This window comes from Helicoverpa armigera, chromosome 14, assembly GCF_030705265.1.
Source record: "Helicoverpa armigera isolate CAAS_96S chromosome 14, ASM3070526v1, whole genome shotgun sequence".
Lineage (NCBI taxonomy): Eukaryota > Metazoa > Arthropoda > Insecta > Lepidoptera > Noctuidae > Helicoverpa > Helicoverpa armigera.
Window position 1 is genome coordinate 4,145,004 of NC_087133.1, and position 26,330 is coordinate 4,171,333.

Sequence of the window (26,330 nt, forward strand, 5' to 3'; positions counted from 1 at the left end):
ATCATATGGACACACCACCAGATTCTATTAGTACATAATCATTGCGTACGCGTTGCTACAGTTGGTCAATGATTAATGATTCGTAAGCTTCAAACGGAACGGCGTTCTATTTTCAAACAAACGCAGGCGGTGTTCCTATTGGTTGGTTTTTTATTTCAAAATGGCAGCCGATATTTGAAGATAATTAATGAAGGAACGTTCTCAAGTAGATAACATAAGAGCTTTAACGAGATTTCTGGTTAAGTGCGACTATTTGCTACCGTGTGCTGTAAGCACCGAGTATTTTTCATATGCTAAATAGGCACGTCTGGTGTTTAAGAGATAATATCCGAGATTTGTTTTTGCTCCGACCGGTTTTGGTAGTTTACCATTTTTGCTTTGTGTATCTGCAGTTGCGTTGTTAATATTTTTGATGCTAATTGCCAAACAGAAAATTATGTAGGTAAGTAGTTCAAAGTGTTCCAAGATTTTGATATAGGAATTTCTTCTAAAAACTTCATAAATATTCGAGTGAGACCTCTGGCTTAATCAGACTTAGCGGAAAATCTATTCACATAAATAAGCAATTAAAACAAGATTCTCAGAATCCGTTTCTCAAGAACAAATGAAAGTGCATTATCAACCAATGATCGTACGAGAGGCGTCACCGCTTGCATCATTTCTTGCACCACTCTGTAACAATCTGTCTCTGCCTCATCAAATCGCATCGAAGTTGGGAATTAATTAACTACGACCGCCAACTCAGGTTTGGCACAAACTAAGTCAAAATTGGCACGTCTTATCTGGCATTTAGCTGCCAGTTACTGGTTATGACATGGGTTACAAACACTTAGTATTAATTGTTTTTGGAGAAGTTGGTCGACAACCCTAGAGGATGGACATTGATAGAGCACTGAAGACAAATGGGTAACATATTAACAAAAGCAAAATGGAAACTGTTGTTGGGTGCAAAACTAACCACTTGTCTGTCAGTATCGATATTTTTTCGAATAAACTTCATAAATCGATTTTCTAGTAGCTATGATCTGTCTATGTTCCTCATCTCTGCTCTGATCCTAGATACGTAGTTGGACATAAATCGGTGCACATTCTACGCTGTGTAGGAACAGTAAAAGTTGGCAAATACACTGACACGATCAGATATGATTTATAATCACTTGATTTATATGAATTAAAATGCTTTGTGAGTTGTGTTGTTAATTGCCGTGCTGTTAAATTAAGTCTCGGCTTTGGCATGCAGAAAATATTCAATTAATTTTGCTTTAAGAGTCGCCAACACTTGTAATAAGCCACATTCCTAGTCTTGTTTACCAGGTCCAGTGTTTGCTGTATGTAGTTGCGTACTTCAGCAAAATTCAAAATATTCCTTAATTTATTATACAGAAGAAGTCTCCTAAACTCTAACAAGAAAAACGAAACATAAAGGGGCAAATATGACACTACGCTCATAGAATGTAACTGATGCTATCGAGCCATCACGTCATTGGAATTTCCGCAATCTGCGACTGCAGTTAATGAATAAAGAACGTCCCTAGCCAGACGACTGACTGTGTGGTTAGCCAATAGATTGAAAATAGACATCAGGAAGCTTACCAACACTGTGAAGAGACGTCCGAAGACGAATCGACAAACACTCACTCAAGATGTAATGACTCGGTAAAATTCACTACCCAAAATTAACTCGACTCACTTTAATATCACTACAAGGTAATATTATTTAAAGTGACGCACAACTTTCGCGAATAATTATAACTCGGACCCGAACACTTCGGACAGTAGCCAAACTATCCCGCGCAAATATGCACGCAAAACTAAATTCGAAACTTTAAACAGCATCTCTATTGCGAATGATTTCGCCAATTACAAAGGAAACCCTAAATCAGGCAGCAACACCATAAATTAGATTTCAGACAAATTCAAAAACAGTAGGAGATGGTAGCACAACTTGAGGGTCTTTGTTCGAGATCGGCGTCAGCTAAACAGAAGGTGAGCGCTTTTGTGTCGGCAGTTGTAAATTTTATGAAAAGTGAAATTCCTTTTGAATGCCTCTTCGACTCATAAATAATCCCCGAACAGTAGGCAGGGTATTGTTTCTGGCACTTATTGTTTCTCATCAATGCGCACGTGGAGCGAAAGTGTTTTTGCAAATTGTCGAATCTATTTTCGCTACCTGAGTTAACGTAATGTATATTGTGCAAATTCTGAGTTGACACAGGAATTCGCTCTCGTTTTCAACGTAATATAAATCAATAACAGTTCTGGGTAACATGAACCTATTGTTAGATTTATTGTACAAGTAAAGGTACTACATAACTAATCTAAGAAGATTAGTCACCGCGTCATCAAAATCAACGACTATAACCTGCTAAAGTGCAACAACAGGTGGATTGAAAACCACTTAGATGACAATTAATCTTTCAGGTCTGGTGAATAAGATTTAGTTGGAATATGAAAGTTAACACTTACCAAATTGACTTCGCATCCAAGGATATAATGGGCTAGGCAGCGAGGCGTTGGTGTTTGGCGGGGGCTGTTGCGGGGGCGGTTGTTGCGCGTGCATGGACTGCTGGTGCATGGGCGGCATCTGCGTCTGGTGCTGCATGTCGTCCACGGGGTACATGAGGTGCTGCTGGTGCGGCACGCCGTGCTGCACCATATGCTGCTGCGGGTGCATGTGGTGCGGCATCTGCTGCGCCTGCTCCAGCGGCGGGCTGCCCGGCACGCCCCCCGCCGTCGCCGCCGCCGCCTGCAGCTTACACGACGTGTACACCGCTGGCGCAGGTGGCTGGTGTCCGTTGGGCCCGTACCCGTCCGTCTTTGGACCCATGTGCCCCATCTGAGACGGACTGTCTGGTCGGTAGCCATTTTGCTCCATCTGTTGGTAATACCCCAGTCTGTCGTAAGGCGGAAACCTGGGGTAAGGCATGCCGGGCGCCGGCTGCGCGGGGTAGTGGTGCTGCGCCGGCCTGAGCTGCTGGTCGCAGCCCTCCATCTCGTGGCCCTGTTGTGGCACGGCACCGTAGTGCGCGTGCGCCTGCTGGTGCTCATGGCCGCCGCCGTTCCTCATATCAGGCATGTAGGCGTTGGAGAAGTAGGTCATGCTGTCGCAGTTGTTGGCGCTCATCGCGGGCCCGCAGCCCGCGCGGCTCGCGTCCGTATCTTCCGTTGCAGATTCTCGGCCCCTCGGGCCGACACTACCTATCACAGTTTAGTCACTACACAAACACTTCGGATTCCATTCACTACACGACAGCGATCGGTCTCACTGATGAGCTGCTCGGTGTTGACGGACGGTGTCTCCTCATTTGATTCTTCCTCGAATCTGAAAAGAGAGATTAATGCGTTTAATAAATCTATAATTGATCTTCCAATGGTCAGCTGTAAGAAAGCGAGTATCGGTCGATCATGTTTGTATTGGCGAGCTCGCGGTTATCTGCGCCAGAGTCATATCGCGCCGCTGCCGGCCTGACTGACAGACTGACACGTGTCCTACTGGGGACACACACGAAGTCATAAAACCTCATGTTCCGAGTAAAACGCCTATTAGCGACAACCTGTCTGCGATACGGGCCCCCGTTCGCTGGAGATAACTAAGCGGCACATTCTTAAACGCGATTCATATTTGAAATCTGTCTTTGTCTGGCTGTAGGAAGTAGATCTTGAGAAACGAGACGGCAGATGGAATAGTGTCACGTCTCGAGATCGACATGTGGCTGACCCGACGTCATACCCTCGACATTTCCCAGCAGTTGATGGAGCATGAGTGACAACCGCCGCCGCCCGACGATATAACTTTACACGGACGTTAATTTGTGCGCCGAGGGACAAGTGTCACAGAAACCACCGTGTTATCGCCGAATCTCGCTCTACTGGTTTAACATAGAGAATTTATTGCGTACTTAATACGACAGCTACTAGAATTTACCAAGCAGCCAACATACTCGTACAAAAAATTCAATTAACCAAATAAAAACAAGAATAATTCTGTAGTTAAGACGACTTCGAACGTGTGGTTGCGTCATATTTTTTAACAATTTATGGTAAGCTATTGTAAGAAGTAGGTAATGCTTACAATTTTTTAATTCAAATACGTGAACAACGTTACAAAGTCACGTCGCAACATTTTCGATAAGCTTTATTAGCATCATATACTGAGTAAAAAATCCTTGCAGTAGTGGTGCCGCCCCTGAGGGCTGGCGCAAGTTATTTAAAACCAAAAGTTCAAGCCTCATTAGCGACAGTTAATGATGGCGGCGACTCCGAGACAATATGCTACTTGCAGATGCTACTGTTTTGTTGTGTAACAAACATTGGCATGGGAACATGTAATATTATTATCTGCTGCTAAAATTATCTACTGAAACATTAGACACACCAAAACAATATTTCATGTCCTTAACGAGTAACATCGGTTCAAAATATGTCGCTTTACGGCTATTCCAGATTCGGTTTTATCCTTCCTGTTAATGGCATGTGAAATCATGAAAATCCTAAGGACAATACATAACGCGATAATTAATTTTGAAGCGAGCGTGAACTGAGCGTAGGTACAACAATTGAAAGGCATGCCTACTCGGAAAATTTGCATGTACAGGGCTGGACAATTTAAATTTACGATTTCGCCGCCCCCTAGCGACGCGACCCTCGCTTTTTTTTAATTTTCAATTTTCATTTGCATTCCGACAACTAACTCTCGCCCTATAGATGTAAATGCATGTAGACGAGAAGTGATTTATGAGGTTTTATTCGCTAAGGTCTTGTTTCGTATGGAGCCTCAAGTTGTCCGTTATTATCTCGCCTGTTGCGGAGAACCAATAATTATTCTAGTTGGTAACGAACAAATAGATCCACATAGACTATGTATAGGATATGGTGGGTACCATACCACTGCAACTCTACGTTCTATAGCAAGATGCAAAACTTGCCTCACGCAAAATTAAAAACTTAAGTAAGTTAAGTGCGCATATTAAGGAAATTACTTCAAAGTAAGGCTTAACATAATTCGGCGAAAACATTAACAAAACAAGTGTAATAATTATAACAGTAACTCATAGTCGTGTCTTGATCCGAGTTGCACGTACGGCTAATGTTCTAGCCGACAATTATGAACGAGATAAAAATCTCCAACCCTGAATGTTCAAGGAATACGTCTTTAAACTGACCGACGTCGAAAATTAAGTCTCACGTGCCTTTGATAATTTGATAACGGACGTCTACATTTTGATTTATTTCTCAAATAACTGGTTTGTGAGTCAGCCGAGGTCCGTTCTCATGCCCCTTGCTTCTAAGTAAACTTGGATATGTAATTAGGTGTGTGTCAAAATGTTTATGTGCTGTTTCTAGGTAAAGCTTGGACAGTTCTATCGGAGATGGACATTAACTAAATGTTATACTACGTGAACAATAATTTGGAAACAGGTTTAACTTTGTACTGAACTTCTCGAAGTTAGGAACAAAAAATTGAAACTGTGAGAATACGGAGGATTATTTGGCAAGACTTGTTATAAAATGTATAGTCTTTCTACTATATTTTAAAAGTAAGTAGTTTGTCCAAGGAAGAAATATATTACAATCTGATGATTGGAATGAGTCATCTAAAGCTTGGCATATTTTTATCTGAATTTTCTCGAATAAGACCACCCAAAGAATTCAAAATGAATAACACTGTTACAAAAACAATGATTTAACGACCCTTTTAGCGATATATAAATGTCGAAATAGTTGATAATGAAATGTTTCTAGATTTACTCTATCTTGAATTAATATCCAAAATAAAACCAGATCTATATTTTTTAGCAATTTCATTGAAGAAATAACGTGTAAATCACTCGGAAATGTTTTAATCATACGTAAAAACTGCAAAATATGCGATGGACCATCTCTCCTCTTGTTTTATAAGAGTCGTACAATAAATCATACAAAAATACATGGTCTAATAGACTGGCGACCAAATTAAAAAGAAAATTAATAACATTTCGCGACCACAAGTCGGCAGCTGTTAATCAAGGCACGATCAAAGGATGAGTATTTTGGGAAAATTCCCAACGCGTGTATTTATCATTTCTACTATTTGTCAATTAGAGAGCTATTGTGGGAACAACGCACTTTGATTTATACACCCTGTATCGGTTTAATGCGACAGTGCGCAAGAAAAGTTGCTCCACCTTGTTTTATTGCACTGTTTTTAGTTCCGGGAAATCGCTCCCATCTGTCTCAATAAAACCTCATTGTTGACGTAGATTTACATAGAATCGGTCGAGCAGAGTTTTTATAAACCTATTTTACGGTACTTTTAATTTAAAATCTAATGGCGTTAGATGACAGGACCGATGACATTAATCGTTGTTCATTAAGTAATTAAAGTGATTTAAACAAAACTTGTGTCATCGTTTACGATAACAGTCACAAATATTGCTGAAGCTTCGCTATGTGGTGAGTGATAAATTTCATGAAAAAACCCAAACAAATAATGTATAGTCGTCATAAATGCTGTAGCAGTAATTTCTGTAGATTTACAATGTCTATTTCTTTATTTTTAATATCTTCATTTGTTTCAGAACAAACGATGAAGTAGAGCACATTTCAAGGCGAAACCTGTAAGATGCTACACCACAAGAAGGGGATTTTTCATAACCCGTTTCTTAGGATCATTATGAATGTCAGTTTAATTTGTGCTATGAAATCTTTTCTTTTTAGAGTCACCATATCGGCCGCGTTAGCTTTGAAGTTATTTTAATATTCGAAGGTAGAAATTGCAAGCATCTCTTTATTGTTGATTATTAATTACAACTGAAATTATATTTGTATGAAAGTAACTGATACATTAATTTTGCTGATTCATGCGTTGTTCGCTTTTGACAGGTTTGCAAGCCAGACGATACCAAGTCAAGATATTGGTACCGTTTGAGAATCTTAATTATAATGTTTAAAGATTTGTATCGCGTATCAATAGTAAAAGGTATCGCTGTTACAGGCGCTGAATTAAGACTGTGAAATTAAATGAAACATTATTTTTAATTGATTGAAAGTGGGAGTAAGAAAAAATTAAAAAGGTGGCTGTATTTGCGGTTTGAATAATTATATTATTTTACAATGTAAAATAGCACATTCAAGAACTTTTACTGAATCAAATTTCTAATATAGATAGTTCAACTCAGATTTGCGCGCGGCCCTATGTGTGCGTCGGCTTGTAAATATACAACTTTCATTCGTGTGACAGTGACGTCGTCCGAGGATGACGTGTTCTTATCGCTTTTTGTTATGGGTACAGTCGCTTACGAAAATACTACATAGTTATTCACGGAGAAATTATTAAGGAGAAACAACATTCAAAGCTTTTTATTATTAAATATAGTTTTTCATTATTTTCGTCTTTTCAAATTTACATTGACAGTATCTAAGAAATAAATGAGGTGAAATATCTAAGATGATTTAAATACTCCTTACATATTTTCTAGCTCGGGGTACGCAGACAATAAATATAATAATGTAAACAAAATGTGTGGGGAATTAAAAAAATATATATTGCTTCGCATAATGTCGACCAAAATAAGATGGAAATAATGAAACTCATAAATGAACGTATAAGTCAAATTGATGAAGGGATGTTGGGTAATACTTGTCGACATGTAAGAAAAAAGAAGAATGCTATAGACATTTTGACATGGAGTCAGAATTTATAATTCACCTTGGAGAGTAGCGAATCCGAAAATTCATCATTTGATTTTTTAAGTAGCGATTTAGAATCATTATAAATAAATAAACATTAAATTACGTAATAACTGTTTTTTTTTAAACACCCGTATGCAACCCCTAGATAACTGTATTTGTACCCGACTGTACCTCTTGTCACGCACACAAAGTCACTGTATATGTACAAGGGTTACCCACACATAAGGCCGCGCGCACGACTGAGTTGAACTTACTATAGATTTTTATAGAATCTGCATTAATTAATATTAATAGGTATACCTACAGAATAGTTACCCGAAAAAATAAACTTCAATATTAATTTTAAGCTAAAAAAAAATTGAAAACAAAGCATTATTTTTCAACACGAGATAATTCATTAAATTAATAACACGTCATATGCATATTAGTTACAGCGCAACTTTCTTAGGAGCACTGTGGTCGCACCATTTATTAAACATGGCTGACCATTAATCTGCCGGTGGCTCCCTCTGATCTTCTTATTATTGTGTTGTGTTAAATTAATCCTTTAATTAGATGGACACCTTGTTTCGCAATTGGAATCGTAAAGGAAATTAAACATGATGCTGTCGTTTTTTTTGCGTTCATTCAGTATCTTTTTGCATCTGCTTAAGAATAATGAATTGTTTAATTGAGTTTAGTGTATGCTTTAAATGCAAAAACAATATTTATTCGTGGTCCTGATATCATTATCTATATTCATAGCAGCAGTGTTTCCGCTCAGCAGATTATTTTATAAAAGAAAACAAACCCAAAAAACTCGTCCCAAAATTAAAATCCACCTGAAAAATCATCAACCGACTCCATTATTAACACTTAAACACGTCATATTCCCTGACGTGACATTACGAGTCCTCTCTGTATTGAAAAACGGGCGCATTTTTCCACGAAAACTCCTCCCAACCGCCCCTTTGGCGTAAATCCGGGCCACTAAGCGTACCCTGAGTGAATAGCTATGTTCCTGCTAATTATACCAACCAACTTCTAAATTTAATCAGACAACTTGTGTAATTTTCGCGGTGGGTCCATAATTTTTCATGACGCCGTCGGGATGGAAGATACCGTGATTACCGCGTTAGTATGTCACTGTTTACGCTGACGTGTGGAGGGTTAAATAGCAGGAAAAGTGACTTAATTATACCTTATTATGTATGCTATGAAACTTTAATGTCACTGACTCTTTGAGGAGGAAACTTTGTTTTCCTACTCTGAACAATGACAGTGACAGGTCCTTCGCGAAAAACAATGAGCGAATTTGCATATTATGGTGGCTTGCTCAGCGAGATTTGGGTTTGGGATTCCTGGTTTACAGGGCAAACATAAGAAAAATGAAGCAACAATCACTACAGTTCATAATTACGTAGGTACGTTAATAATCACACGTTCCTCCACGTTCAATTAGAAACGCCTTGCTTCATTCTCGTACGCAGCATTTAACAATTATCTCTCTGTATAATCTGTAGTCTGTTAGTAGATTACTATCTATGGCTACTGTTTCGCACTAGCACTATCATGTCATTTAATTTATGTCACGTCGTGCCGTGGCTACGCATAAAATCTGTGTTTTACGTCAGTGTCAGCAACGCAGTTTTTGCATAGTTATGATAAATGGCGACGTAGTTAGAAGGTAGGACATAGATTGTTGATTGGGAGCTGGTAACAGCTTTTATCTGTGGTTGGTCGTTGATGAATTGGAAAGCCAATAAATCGTTTTTTTAAACAATTCCTATTTTATCCTATTTTTGAAAAAGTAACATTTAGGCGCTTCTGACTGTTTGCATTGAGTGCTTCGTATACTTATCTACGTATCTCAGTTATCATGGTTTACTTTAATTAAAAATCCTGATTACTTAGGAGAATAATTTCTGAATTGTGTGCCCTTTCTTCTTCTTTCAAAGTCATAATTAAGCAGAAAACATCATATTTAAAGCTTGTTATTGACAAAACATACAACCAATTTAAATTATCTTTCAAAAGATAACACAAATTAATTCTGCACACTTTGTTGAACAACGGAAGTTTTGACTTGCGTTGTTATTTAAATAAATAACGAAACACAACTTAACCTTTGTAATGTTGGTACGTAATAAATTGTGTGAATAGATATGAATCTTGTATTGAAATATAAATATCACTTGCAATTCATAAATAACAACGGCGACATACTGATAATCTTTGAACAAATCGGTGAGGTGATGAATCGATGGATTGCAGTGGAAGATTTACTACGAAAACTTTGAATTATACTATGTTAAATTATGTAAAACTGTTAACTGTTTTCCTAGATCCTCGATACCTACTTCAAAAGGCGTTATAACTTATGTATTGTATCCTAGGAAACCATAGCTTTGGAAACGATCAAAGTAAAATATTCTTAGAATTTCAGCTGCAAAGTTTCTATGCAAGTATTACATTATTTTCGTTAGATACTTACTCTCTCTATAGATTTGGCGTCTCGTATGTCTTTTCAAAATAAGATTGACATACCTAATGATAATATGACCTGAGCCTAGACCTCAGTATTACCTATCCATTCAATTACTAGGTACATATATTACATACATACAAAACGATGCAAATGGCTCCCGTATCACCGATTACGAGGTACAGTAAGCTGGAATCTGTTAATCAAAGTGAACGCAATCAATTACGGGTCTGCAATCAAAATGGCTGGCATTCCGCAGGGTTCGGGCGACGTCAAATGTCTGGACGAGTGTCGGTGGTGTCGATAGAGATGGGATATAGGTATCGATATAATGAGTGACTTTGATGAGATGGTTGTCGATAAAATGAGTGACTTGATAAGATGATGTCGATAAAATGAGTAATTCGGTATTGATGTGAGATTTTTCAATCGAAATTTTCATTTGATAGAATAATTTTATACATTAATTGCCTCTGTAAAAAAATTCAAAATGATGAGACTTATTTAAACATAGTTACATTCTTCGGTAGAGGATATGTGGTAAGTACGATATGGAAAAGTTAATTAACTTTTCACAGAAAAAAAGAACAAAATAGATTTATTAGTGTCTAAAGCAATTTCAAAATTAATTATTATTTCTAATAACCCGAATAACCTGTTTCATGATAATGAATAGAATAACAGTCAAGTCTAGTACTATGCTTGCCTACCAGTTTTTATATGCAACTAAATTTTAATATTAATCAACTGACTATATTAGTATGAATTTCAATGTCAATTTTAATTGAATTAGTAATTACATGTAGATACTCAAACTAATTTGCAATTTTTGTAACTGAAAAAAAATATTACCAAAACATTTATTAGTAGGTAAATACAGAACAATCGAGAGTCGCAATGTTTCATCGTAGTTCCGAATTCGACCGCTTGTGGCGCTGCGGTGGCGAGTTATACCCGTTTAATTAACATTGCTATCATACCGGCTAATTGTTATATCGCGCAAAGCTGATTTATGGCGAGATACAAACGCCGACACCTTTGTAATTGCCACACGTGATTCAAACATTGCATGCATACTACGAACAATAGGAGCGGGGGTGAGATGTTATGACAATAAGTAGGCGGTACCGATTTTCAATTAACACAATCAGCGTAATTATTAGTTGCTGCTGCTTACATTATAGAGCACAGTTTTATCATTCGATCATCATGAAATATTACTTTATGAAGTAAAATATTATTTTATTTACGTGAACTATTGAAACAGCACCATCTATTTTTTCAATTATGCATTTTTAAGACAGCGCCATCTATATGTTTCATAATGAACTACCAACGCTGACAGCTAACTTCTTTCAAGTCAAAAGTTCGAAGACATTGATGGTATTTTTTTTGGTTACAAAATATACCAGAGCAAATGTTTTCGTTGAAAATGAAAAAGATGTTTGAATTAAGCAACAGTACACATTTTAATGGGAAAGCAAGTGTCTATGGAGTTTATTAAAATTCCTATCACGGTCGTTTTCCCGCTACATTGAATAATTCGAGACGCATTCTGAATAATCAGTGTTTCCCTTTCTCTAAGTTTACGTACTGGAGGAAACCGTGTTAAAAGGAAGGTCACACACCTTTAGTCACCTAGTCATTATACAACTGAGAACACAATAAAAATACCTAAGTAAGTATGTAGGTACATTTAGCAAAGGCAGATTAAGGACTCGATAGTGGTACCAACTTGTTAATTAAGAAGAAATATTAATCACTGGATTTTTCTTTTTATATTTGTTTGCAACTCAACAGACAATTAATTCTGATTGTTTACAATTTTTCGGTCTTATATTCTCCTACCTTGAGCTTGATGAAAAAAAAAATATTTAAAAAAAATTGATACCAAAAAAATTCATTTATCATAACCATGTCATCGGCCCAGTAAATCGTAGCTTTACATTAAATGTAACAGAAATGTAAGCGGAAACGTGGCATGCCGAGCGGGTTAATTTACGCGCAGCGGCTGCCCTGGGCGGGCGGTATCTGAGAGTTTCCGCCCTGGCTCCGGTAGCGATGAAAATCATTCATCAGGCTTCGGTCGCAGCACGCTGCTCTCAATAAACGTTCCTTTGTGAGATCTATGGGCTAATACCGCTTTGGAATAGAGTTTCGTTTCTTGTTAGTTTGAAGGGTTGTTGAGTGGGGATAAATATTTTTTGCCTTAAGATTTGATAAAGCCTTTTTGGAAAATTTTGTTATATTGAAGTGTGCCACTAACAGCCTAGCAGCCTAGACTCGTATAAACTATCATTTCTGGCGATGCGATGATCATAGACCTAGGTATGAGATGAAACTTAAACTGTAAGTTTTCAGTTACAAGTATCATTTGAAAAATATGATTGCATTTTAATACAAACACATCATTTTAGTAAGCAATAATCTAATGTAGTCATAAATCTTTCCATACATAAATTAAGTCTATATTTTGCAAAATACCTTCACGCACTATTAATTTAGACGCTGTCACAATTGACAAGGGTTAAGCTATACGATTATGGAATTTAAATTCTCCTATAGGTACCAACATAAATGTCCTGCCAATAATATAATCTGCAGAAATACCTACTTTCAAAAGTTACAGTACCTTACCCAAAGAATATGTCCAAAAAAGTAATTCATGTCAAACAACAACTTTTATACCGCATCAAATATTTTCTTGTAGGCCACGAGACTACATTTAGTTTAAAACTAAACTTAATTTTCTTTTGAAACTAAAATAAACAAAAATAAAGGACAATGCTCAAAAAAAACCCAAGCCCGGCGCAAACGAAAAGTAACTCAAATTATAGGTAATAATAAGTAATGAAACACTGCATAGGAGGCATCATCGAAATCAATGGCTAAATGTATGAAATTGCTATTTGATTTTTTAAAGGGGTAACATGAGCAGCTGGGGCTTATAGTTTAATTAAAGTGTTATCTGAAACAACAAACAAGTAATATGGCAAGTAATAAGCTTCTCCAAAAAGATAAATCAGTACCGAAGTATAGGCTGCAGCGCCCACGTCATCGCGTCATGAGCGTTTTACATTACTTAGGGTGGGCTAGACATGAGGAACAGTTCGCGCATCCCGCAACATTTTTGGATCTCGTCGTGTTAGAAATAAAGAATCGATGACTTTTAAGCGTTATTATTAAAATGAAAAGTACATTCATATCCTGTTTTAGTTTTATCATCCTATTATCTTGTAAAAGTAGGTAGAATAGTGGACAAGTTGCTATAAACATGTCATTATGTACACTCTTAAACCACAACTGTATCTGTTTGCTGTTCCTTTTACTAATACATTGGTTACCTCTAAAATCTTGAGTAGCAATGTACCGCAGATGTTAAAATTCGAATAGCAATTTCACACATATAGCCACTGATTTCGATAATGCCCCCTATGTAATATTTAATTACTTATTTTTACCTATATTCTGAGTTACATTTCTTTTGCGCCGGGCCTGGGTTTTTTTCTCATACTTCATGAGCATTGTCCTTTGAAAATTAAAAGTTTATTTATTGATTAAAAAATCATTCCAATAAATTTGATAACAGCACCATCTGTGAATGTTGCCTCGAACTAAATAAAGAGATAGTTAACAAAACTTTTTAAAACTTGCACAGTGCTGACCTCTACCGGTGAGTAGCCGAATTAAATGGAGTCCTTGACTTCAACTTTGACGAACGAGGTTGATTGGTTGACAGATGGCATTATGGAAGAAGAATTTTATTTGTGGATTTTTTTATTTGTTGATTATTAATTTCAAAGCGCTAATATTAATAGTGAAATGAATCTATATTTTGTTGATATTTAGTTACTCAGTTTTTAAAAGTTATACCTTTACCAATCAGACCAATTGTACCTACTAGTCAATCCAATTGGGAAAGAGAACTATACATTTCTTATCAGAAACTGTTTTATACCTACTAACAAGACTACCATAATGATTAATAGGTAGTTCAACACAAATACATTTGTCTAAATAGGTGGGTAATAATATAATCCAATAAGACTATTTACCGTTCTTTTATGAAGAACACCTGTGACCACTAGCGTGACCTTCTGTTATTGTTAATTTGTAAGAATTGTTTGAGCATTTGTGCACAACGCTTTAATAAACGGTCAATAATAACTAACTAAAATTGTTTATATTATTATATTATAATTTATATATATATATATAATTATAATTTTTTAAATTGTTATTTTATTGATAACGCAATAAAATAACAATTAAAAAAAAACATTTCATTTTAAATTCTTAATTAATTTAACAGATTTGTTTTTTTCAAGATGGCTGCAAATGTATTTATATTGATCGATACCTAATCAAAACTTAAAATAACAAAATATACCGTTCTATCTAAATTCAAATTTTGAATTCCACGACTCGATTCGAAAAAGGACGGCGGCGATAGGGATGGGATGAGCAACGCCGCGTCTGTCGAGATTTTTTGTGCGATTTTTTCGACGTTATTATTATGAGAAAAAATGCGGAGTCAGTAAAGCGGAACGTAGGGTGGGGGCATGACGAGGGTTCCCCGGTTTGATTGAAGCGAGGAGGTGGGGGGCGGGGCGGTGACGTCATGCTCTCATAATAGGCCGTGGCGTGCAGTGATGGCCGCCGTTTATCAAGAATGAGTGTTAGTTCCCTGCACTTGGACTATTTTATTGAGATTGTTACTACTGCTCGACACATAAATGATATTTCTAGTGATGAATATGGTCTTATGATTTGTTAAATTTACATCTATTTATAATTAGAAAAGTAAGCATTTAATTGATTTGAAGCTAAAGGAAATGTGTTCAACCAGCTGTTTATTTTATAAATGAAAACAATATTTGTCTTCTTTCGGCTGCATTGTTTTACCCAGCATTTTGCTATAAATAAGGAGACAGAAAACAGAATGCACCTTTACGCGTAAATAATACTGTTTTCAAACTGTTTGTTTCTTAAAATAGAACAAAATAACAAACATTATTTGTTGCACGTGGAAGTCGGTTTTATATCAAAACATGACCTGAAAAGCCAGTGGTATTGGATTTGATTTTAATTTTGTCTGTATATATTAATTAGGTGCGGTAAAAAAAATGTAGTAAGTTTTAAAATCGAGTATTAGCGTGCGTGAGGATGGGCGGAGCGGACTTCGCGTGACGGAGCGCAGTTATCGCGGGAACACCTAGCGCGTGGCACATCACTAGCAACGCCTATTGCCCGCCGGTTGTTGGCGGTTGGTCGCGGTTGAGTTTCAAAACGATTCCACGTAAACTTTGTAACGTCTACTTGAAAAGAAATCTAGGTGTTCATATAACATAAACTGTAGTTTATTTCCTTGAATTTTGAACGATTATAATGTGGAAAAATAATTAAATAGATCAACAGGTAGGTATATGACACATTACAAGGAAAATAAACTCACTTTCAGACTTTCTGAAATTCAAACTCATGCTTTTAAAAAGTGTGCACCTACTAGCAGTTTTTTCCTGAAATAAACCTTGGAATTGGTATTTGTATCAAATTAAAATGATATGCGAATTAAAACTCAAACAAAGACAATGCTTAGGTAGCAATCAGACAATAATGACGGGCTGTATCCCGTTTTATTTTCGCAGCCCGATGCATAATATCGAGACCGTGATCAATCGAGAATCGAAACCGAAAACAAATGAATGACGATTTGTTTTGCTTCAGCAAAGAATGAACAAAAAATTCTTGCTTCTTTGATCTTATAGGTATCTACAAATTATTCGGATATCCTCAAATCGTAGACAGATAGGTAATTTACCGGCATTAAAATCGAATTACCGTAAATAAGCAGGTATTGTAAACACGTAGATGCTATTTGAAATCACCTAATCGATTAGAAACAGTTGTAGTTTCTGTACATATTGTACTATGTAAACAGAATTACAAAAGTATGGAACTTATTATGTTTCTATGTGTTTGTTCAGGTGGTATACGACATTGGTAGAAAGATAAACCTACTATTAAAGCGACCTACAAAATTACTATCAATTTTCTACAGCAAAAAAGGCTCCCAACATGAATTCAAAACTTTTTCTCAAACGACTTCATATTTATTCTAACAATTTATTTAAAGCAACATGTCGCTGTTAATGCATTAAAATTGCTTTAACATTTTAAATATTAGAATTTATGATATTGATTACACCTTTTCTTTAACCAACACGACATGTGCTAACGGCCATTGAAAAATATTATCGGACATACCAATAAACTTACATGGCAGCTCAAAAACCTATCAAACGAAAACAAAGAAAAAGAAAAAAAAACCGTAAGAAAATTTTAATTGACGTAAAAACCGAATTTTAACTTAATATTCGGTTATAAATCATCACATCACTAGTTCGATAGAATTCCAAGGATGTTCGAAAATGCCGCAATCGAAGATCGGGCGATTAAAAAAAAAGTACAGGCCGAAATTATAGAGACGAGAGCAATGATCATGGCCGGCGGGCTTCGTGCCTAGCTTGGCTTGAGTAACTTTGATGTATGTGTTTCTTATGTACCCCTTTACTATGTACCTACCTGTTCAAAGACTGGTGTATCATGATGAGAGAACATCGTACCTACCTACTTAGGTATCTACATTGTATATTTTTAGCTTCACTTTTTGTACTGCGTCTATTCGTCTACACTCTACTAATAAATATAATGAAGAGGAAACATTTTATTGTTTGTTTGTACCTTAAAGGCTCCAATACTACTGAACCGATTTAAAAAATTCTTTCACCTTTCGAAAGCTTCTTTATCTACGAGTAATATAGACTACATTTTATCCTTGTACGAGCAGGAGTTACCACGGGATGCGGGTGAAACTGCGGAATAACGACTAGTATTGTATATTTTTAGCATCACTTTTTGTGGTTACTGTCCATGTTGTTATAACAATCATTGTTGACTCCACTTTTACAGTTCGTGATTTCCTCGATACTTTCCTTGTTTTGTTACTATCCGGGTAGTTAATTTAAATAAATAAATAATATTTATTGATTGTAATGTTTTCCCTGTACCTATGTATGGAAGTTTATTGGAATTGATTTAACGATCACAACATTCCTGAAGAGATTCATATTTTTGGCCAAACAGGGAATCATGCTGGAAGCCGACTTCAATATAGTTGGGATTTTGGGAAGAAGCTAAGCAGGTGATAAAAATTAATGCAGATATGCAGTGTTTGGAACACTCAATAACAAACCCCGATATTTTAAAAACCACAGTTAACCGGTTACATGTACCTATGAAGTACGAATTTATAAGTCTCATAAACTGCCCTAATCTAGATTGCTATGTGTATTCTATTGAGTAGCTTAACCAGTCAAGTGTACGGAATAACCCATTTTCAAAGTAAACCACTGGGTATTTTATTTTATGCTACAAAAAGTTATATTATAAGTATGTAGAGCTCAGTCTTTTTTCCAGAGGTCGTCAAAAAAACTTTCACTGTTTTATATAAGAAATAAAATATAGGTAAGTAGGTTTTTTTTTTAATCAACCTTTGTTCTATGTATGGAAAAAACAATTCAACAAAGTTATGAATGAAAAAGTTGATCATCATGACCCTTACCTACATAACTAAAACCAGAAATGTAAATTTAATGATACCTTATTAACTAAAACCTACTTACGTATACAGAAGTTAACAGAAGCCATTTATTGGATTATCAAGGTCAATCTTCTATTAATCTGAACATCGATAAAGTTCATAGAAATTAAAGTTTCTAGTTGGCTCACGGTTCCTCAACTCACTTAGATACATACGTTTAAAATTTATTAGGTGTCAACGGGATTACCTCACAATGTTTTCTTTCGCCATTTACGGCAAATGCACATGTTTTGTACCTTATAAATATTATTTTGTCTCCGAGTTAAAATTGCTAGTCTATCGTTTGGATCCTAAATTGTATGAAAAATGCCTCAACCAGCACTTTTCCGCAGCTTTAAATACTTTAACATAGCCAAAACATTATTGAACTAATTAATATAAGCTGAACAGATATTCTTGCCTCTTCCTAATTTATGTATTTCAATCATATGATTTATCTCAACTGGTTCAGCTGTATCATCGTAAAAGCCTAATAAACAATCAGACAGATACTTACTTTCGCTTTTAGGACATATTTTATTTATTTTGTTTTCTTACGGTACTCTAAAACAGATTAATAACCCAAATGTGGATCGGACGTGGATATAAAACGTGTTCGTAAATCAATTAATAGATGTCAAATGCTAATTAAACTTGTTTCTCATTACCAAATCGAGATACGGCAACGATGATATATTTTTAGAGTTCCCAACAGTACTGAGAAAGTTCTCAAAGAATATTAATAGACTTACATACAATAAATAAACAAAATTGCAGAAAGAAAGATGGCGAATTTCTACGCAGACGTGAGTGCGATGAAAACTGTGTTTATTATTATCTTATCTTTCATGTAAGAGGATTCCACAAACATACTACGTGGGTACGTAAATTCATCAATCGTCGATAGTTCAATCAATCAATCATAAATCTTAAATATAGAATACAAAAATTCGAATTGATTGATATCGGTGGGAGTGAATTTTATTCAAATGAACCGCGGTCTGTCTCGTTCGACTGTCGGAATGGGAATCAAACAAGCGTGGACCGCTTTTCGAATCACTTCGGTTTCAAGGCCGTATCATTCAAAAGTGACTACATTTAACTAGCAACCACTTTTGTGGTTGTGGGCAATTGTTGCAGATTTTCAGCACATTTTATGAACAAAATTTGTCAGTTTTGCTCTTATTTTTGTGGATTTATGAGCTGTTCCGCTTAAAGGAGATCATACCTACCTTCTTATCATATAAATATATATAGGTACAAGGTTGGGTTTTACCTAAGTATATAAAATACCTATGTATTTATTTCGATGCTTGTACTTGAAACTACCTAACCTAACCTAACCTTACCTACTCCTTAGTCATAGTAGCCTATCGAGCAATGTGTCCAAAACAGATTTTATTTCTGCTGTGATTTTAAAATGAATAATGTTTATGTAAACGGACTTTAACATTGACATCTAAGTAGGAAGGATAATAAATTGTATAATAAACACAAGGAATGTTATTCCAGCTTTATCGCGCCAAATCAACGAATTAATCAACACGAGATCTGCTTCAAAACAATACAAACAATTGTCACCTAAACGCATAACTACATAAAAATTAAATATTCCAAAACAATTGTTTTTCATAGAGTTCCAACAAAGTGTTCACTGGGTTAACAATGTACTGACTATTTTTCGAATAGTAATAAATCAGTCCTGTTTTAGGGACTGAATACGTGGGTTTTATCTACGCGTTAATAGGTGAAACTAATTGTTGAATTTCAATGTTTCGTTTTTCAAATGTTTGCCGAATTTTATCTGTTTGAATTAGGATTGCGAAAATTGAAAAAAGAACTGCGCTTCCTTTGTTTTCCCACCGAGTTTTCTTTTGTTTTTTCTCTCTTGAAGGTCCTACTACACAAATAACACAGGTCAACAGCATTTTTGGTGCAAAGGTGAAATATACAATTTCTTGTAGGATATTAGATACGTAATCGAAGTCCAGAACATAGAGTTGCACTAGCACGTAGGGATTTAGAGATATACCCCTCCTAAAGTACCAAAAACGCGATTTTAACGATATTTGACGATTTTTTTGAAGTACAGCAAAATAGTTTTTTTTGTTTCTATCTATAGCATTATATAGTACCACTCTTCCCGATTGAAATTCATTTTTATTTCCAACGTTAAGAGTTTAAATTTTCATGAAATATGTATACAGCTACGATAGTTCGATCTTCCCTATATTTCATTTGGCCTGTTAGTATGAAAAAACTCCACTTTAGTTATAAAATGGTATATATCGGGAAATAAAACTCGCAAAAATATAAATTAAAATGGGGTTAATGCGGGGAAAGTAGTACTATATGATGCTTTAGTTAGAAATTCCTATAAAATTCTGCTGTCCCCAAAAAATGACATCAAATTTCATAAAAAAACGCGTTTTTGGTACTTTAGGAGGGGTATATCTCTAAATCCCTGCGTGCTAGTGCAACTTTATGTTCTGGACTTCGATTACGTATCTAATATCCTACAAGAAATTGTATATTTCACCTTTGCACCAAAAAAAAAATTATAATTTGTTGACCAGTGTAATACATTGTGTTTATGTATTTTATTACATATGTATAGTAGGTTTATATATAAACAGTCTGCTATAGTGTCCGGTCACCCTCAAAACGGTCTTGTCTAACCCTACTCAAAGAGCCGAGACGTAGACGCTGTATCTAATTAGGCAATGCTTACATAGCTATAATTAGTTTTGTAAGACATCTCTGTAGTCTTGCACTTTGACATGTTTTCATGTGTAGAATATTCGCGAAATTTTGGAGATTAACGTGTAGTGTGGTTTGTGGTATGAGATATTCTAGTCATCGTGAGTGAGCAAAATAAATTATGAATTATTTAAGTTAAGTATTCTTTGGTATAAATTAGGTATTAGATTTCAGTCTAGGTATGCCTATCTTTATTTAATATCTTTATGGAATTAATACTTAGATATCTAATAAATGTCATGTTATTATGGTCAGACTTTCTTGTTGTGTTGTATAGGAGTTTTTTATAAGCTTTCAAATTCTTATGAAATACTTAGCTATGTTTTTGAATGTTGATTAGATTCCAAAAGCAGCAAACAGCATCGAGCCTAAAAAGTTTCAGTTTCAAAACCGCCAAAATATATCTCATTGATGAATGATTCTCATCCTCATGTTTATACTCATAATAACCAACACTATTCTAGAAACAGATATTCAGATAAAATATAATAATAGTGTTAGGTATGTACATTTTAATAAAAAAAGATTTAAACAACTTAATTTATTCTCATTGTTAATAAACCTCTCAATTAAACAATAAAGATAACAATATGTATATTTCGTTACTTTTTATAAATAAACCAGCAGCCAGAGGCCAAAAGTTTAAGGAATTTAAAAACTCTAATCATTGCAAAAACACGTTTTTATCATACTTTTAATATTACAAACATGTTCCATTTTTTTTCAGTCGTAGCCTTATTATTGTTTAAGAATAATTAACTAATATGCCTACTCATATTATATTAGTAGCTCAATTTTATCAAAAAAGTCGATAACATTAGCACACTATTAACGCAAATAACAAGCATGTTTATGATTATTAATCGATATGACTTTTTAAATTATGTAAATCATGTTACTTTATTGCCCAAAACATTTACATACTAAAGTGTTACTACCGGAATTTGTTATTAAAACAATTACTTACTTATCGGAATAAATAAAAATGATTGTTACAAAAATGATAGTCGTTTTGTTTTTATTGAAGTCATTATTTAACATTTGACTTGCAAGTTTAAATAACGATAAAATAACTACAAAATTGTATGTAAGTATTACTAGGTATATTGAATGATTAATGATCGATCTTGTAAGCTATCAAAAACGTTCGGCGGACAAAAAGTTGGTAATCTAACGAGCTCGATCGGCGGCGCGGGCGCATCCAAGATTAATATTCAAATCGTTCGACCGATAATTTTACAAATTCGCCTCAACGATCGGGTGTGGGCCTATAATACACATTAATATCGCCGACTTCACATGTCAAACCGCCAATTCTCTTGTTATTATCTTTATTTAGCACTAATTTATAAACAGAAAATCGATTTTGAGGAAATTTTTCAACGTCGACATGTTTTCCTGTGGTTTGTTTGTATCGGGTTTAATTAGTTGTACCTTTTTGTAGTCACTGTACAACAAAACCATGATAGATAAAGCAAAGTTTGATTTAAGAGTCATGTTAGTAGTGGCTATGTTGAACCAATTTCAAATGATTTCTATCTTGGTATAAAAATAATTAACAAAAAAAAAAAAGAAGCCGCATTTGTCTTTCTACAGTTTTAATAGAGTAGGTAGTGAACTAGTTCCTTCAGGCAATCGGACTTGTTTCTCGATTGTTATGTTAATTCCCATTTCTAATTTAATTTAAAAAGGTAGCCGTAAGTAATTATTATCTATGCTAAAGGTCGTCTATAAAACCTATGTCAAAATATTACTCATGTGACCACACATCCGACAGGACATTTATATAATTTTGACATTTACATGAACGTCGAAAGTTAATTAAAATATTTAATGAGAAGGCCGCTCTGTTAGTGGAAGCCGATGACATAAACGAATGATATTAAATTAACGATACACAAAGGTGGGCGTAATCATTTTTATTCAGATGTTTTGGTACCTAATAGCAGACATTTGTATAATAAATTCATCTGGTTAAGGAGATTTATGAGTTGGATGTCTAATGCCACTATTTACTACCATTAGCCGTGCAGTACATAGCAAGCTGCCAATAAGCTTTAAAGTTCAATACCTAATGATTTCATGTTCGTGTTCGCAGACGATAAAATCATGTGAGCGACTTTCAAATCACTGGATCTCGAAAGGGCACAACAATTTCAAACTAAAAAAATTACAGCTCGATCTCTAAAAGTCCACTCATAGAAAGTCGTGAGCGCACAGTCACGGCGTATTATCGCGCCGACCAAATCTACGGGTCTACTGAACATTACAATCTTACATGCTGCTCGCTTTATTAAGGCAGTTGAAAAAAGCAGTTCATCAGATGGTCAGAAGATAGCGGTGAAAGGGACCGTTAGAATAATAGCCGCTAGGAAATCTCCGCCTAGTTTCATTGCGTCCATGTATCTGGATCAATTTATAGAGCCAGTTTTGACGGCTCAATTTTTTGCCATTGACCTTTCAGTTAATTTATCACATTGCACCGTTTACACGTTTAATTGGTCCAATGATAAAGTATTTAGATATATTTGTAAAGAGATTTTGCAATTGATTTGCGTAACTAATATTTGGAACTACAGTCATTGATTTCGTAAGGCTTGGTAGCAACATTTTTGAATTGAGATCTACATAACACGCGTTCATTAAGTAGATTAAAACATGTGGAAAACATAATTCGTATTCGTTTAATGAGACAATTAAAACATACAATAGAGCTGAATTTGGCTCTGATGTCACGGTATGAGCTTAAAGATGGTGGCACTAGGCGCTAAATATTTTTTATACCACTCTTTATTTTGTTCAACCGAACCATTTTTCAATTTATTTATACGCAGTAAGAATAGTAAAAAATACCTATTGTTTCAACTGTTCAGTTTTTCTATTAATGCTTTCTTTAGTTTTAAGATATTCAATTTTAATTAATTAATGATTGTCCAATAAGATGCGTGAATCATTTCAATACAAATGTCTTTATTAGGTGCGTGTTGTGGGCATAAATTTAGTTTTATTGTAGGACTATCCGATTCACACTCATATTGACTTTTATGGCAGAATATCAATTAATAATGAAATGGAAATGATTACTCCTCACTTGTCTATATATTTTTTTTAAGATTGCGTGTTTAATAAAATGTTACATAAACAATTTTGTAAAGCGCATTTAAAAAAAATAAATGTTAATAAAGACTAGTAGTGTCACCATAAAAAATGATAACCTACTACTAGTTTTCAAGCAAAAAACCTCTATGTGGAAATGTTAAAGATACATAGATAAAGAAAATAACACTGATTAATGGCCGTTCTTAGGGCGGTGCCAAAATGCATCCCCATTCTTGTCTACATCTCTATTTCGCCGTTCGTCGACTCATTTAAAAGGATAACACAACGATTTTGATTAATGATCACCAAACCTTTTTGGTACCTGCTTGTCGGCACTCGGCGACTCCTACAAAAAGGTGACCACGGTTTACCAGCATTATATAAAAGAAAACAATAAAATTTATGCTTATTTGCGTTAATGTCTCTATTAATCTTGGTGGCATGTGCACCTTAGTCTGTTTTTTATAAAATTCATTTTGGATATACCGCCACAGCTGTTTTGTTTCATTTGCATTTTTATATTTCCGTCCGATTCATAATTTCTAAATTTAAATTGAGTTCATCCAATTTTCTTTATTCTCTGATTTTATTATAGTTGTTCATGTCAAATTGTTCAACATGTCACAAACAGTAGTAAAATTTGCAAATAATGTTAGTTTAGTGAACGTGTGAAAAATATTTTTATTTTGTTCAGGGTTCAAAACTGACAGTTTTGACATCTTTATAATTTAGCATTTCACTACATTTCATTTGTTTTTAAGAGACAGGAACTTGAATTACAAAATACGTTTTAGTTTTGAAAAGAAAAACAATCGTTAACCTGCTTCCAGAATTAAATTAAAACACGAAAATATTTTATAAATATTTATGTTTAACTACTTATTTTCAAATAAAACTAGGTATAGGTATTCAGTTATCAAAACTCACCGATAATGAAAGCGCGGCAAAAACGTTTTCAGAGGGACTTCCCAAACAATCCATGAATTAATCACTCAATCCTGCCGCTAACCTACTCATGATCACTGTTTACAAAAATATATCCAATATTACACTACTAATGTACCAAAATAAATGCAAAAATAATGGAAAATAAAATATCACCTCTCTTTTAACATATTTGATTTGTTTTATTGTCTTCTAGGCACTTTAGGTAAAGTTTATTTTATTTACATTTTCCAGTCATGGAATATTTTTCGTTCCGTCTAGTTTGTACTGCAAAACGACCAATGATTTTTTATTCATTTCGTTACCCCTCGAGCAGATTTCCAACGAGCCGTATCTAATTGTAACCATCATAAAGACTCCTTGAGATCGGGCATGTCACAAATCAATCGTCAAATTGGGCTGACTCCAATACCGAAAGCAACACTGAAGTTCAAGTTCGCGCAAAATTTAAGTTCAACGTTTAACACTGTCACATGTACAAGAAGCGTCACAACACTAATGTCTTTATCGTACATAAATAAAACTGTCGAGTATTTCACGAAAATTACATCGGTCGGCGTATAATGAACGTCTGAACCCGCATTGAGCTAGCTGTCAAATCTACGAGCCGTCATAGTCCGCTGCCATGAGTGGGCCTGCACACATAGGCGCGTGCACGTGTGCCGATGGACACCAACACACTGACAGGCTCCAGCGAAGCGCGAACGTACGGGCACTCGCACATACGCAGCTCGTGATTCATACATGAGTCGCGTCTGTGTTGTGGCGGGTGGGAGTGCGAACATGCAGCGTGCTTTTAACGCGGCCAGACGAAATGATGCCTAACTGCAGAACGGAGTTGGGACTGTATCGGTTTTATAAAATGGCTGGTTATGCGCGTCTATGTGGCCGATCACATGTGAGATTAGCCGAATGCGTGCGAATGCATGTAGCGCAGCGCTTCGTATGGGCGGGAAACGCTATGAAGAGATGCGCCGCTGTCGCTATCATTGCAATCGAGCAAATCATTTCTGTTTAACTATTTAAATAATGTTCAATTTTATTCAGTGTCGGCTTACCGTAGCCCTTCTCTTGCATAGTTTTTTATGCAGGATAAAATACTGAAGGATAAAAATAGTTGTCCTAAAATGTTCTAACGTACAGTCACCCTAATTCGTAAATCGGCAATCAATTGTAATTATTATTGTGCAACTTTTTACTAATTTTGTGCAAATGCAACCGTTAACTGTTTAATTTGATGATTAGCAGGTTGTTAATTTTATGATTGGCAATGTAATAACGGCTGGGTACTTACCTACTTTATAAATACAGGATTTAATCAGTACATAAGTACCTACCTACTTGAAATGTTATTAAAATTAAGCACCTATTCTACCTATTCATTTTATTCAAAAATAACTGACACTAAAACGTGTTTCAATCATAAGAAGAACATACATAACCATAGCAATTCAATTGATTTTATATAGTAAAGTTACCTCAGACCAAGCGAGACAGTAAACTTCCCTTTGATTTTCAGCTGTCGTACCAACACACGCTCAAGTATACAGTTCACGTCTTCGCGCAAAATTGAATTACGACTTTATGATAATTGCCATTGAATTGATAATCGCATGGCGAACACGTGACAAAACAAACGATCACTTCACACACACGCGCACAATATTCGCAATTTGAATTTCGTACATATTTCCTTAAGTTCCATGCGGCCAGGAATTCTTTCTTACCTGTAACAAAAAAGAAAACGGT

General features: G+C 35.3%; 1 protein-coding gene across 6 annotated transcripts in view; it reads right to left on the reverse strand.

Annotated features, from left to right (window-relative positions):
• Antp (Antennapedia) overlaps nt 1-26,330 on the reverse strand; it is a 169,851-nt gene that overhangs the window by 19,420 nt on the left and 124,101 nt on the right. For 4 of the 6 annotated variants that reach the window (XM_021339575.3, XM_049837059.2, XM_021339566.3 and 1 more), the window contains one exon: nt 2,467-3,322. In XM_021339575.3, the coding sequence (XP_021195250.1) occupies nt 2,467-3,124 (658 nt within the window). In that variant the 5' untranslated portion in view covers nt 3,125-3,322. Of the gene's footprint in view, nt 1-2,466; nt 3,323-24,563; nt 25,278-26,330 lie in introns of those variants that run through there. The other 2 variants (XM_021339589.3, XM_021339561.3) reach the window with 2 other exon arrangements.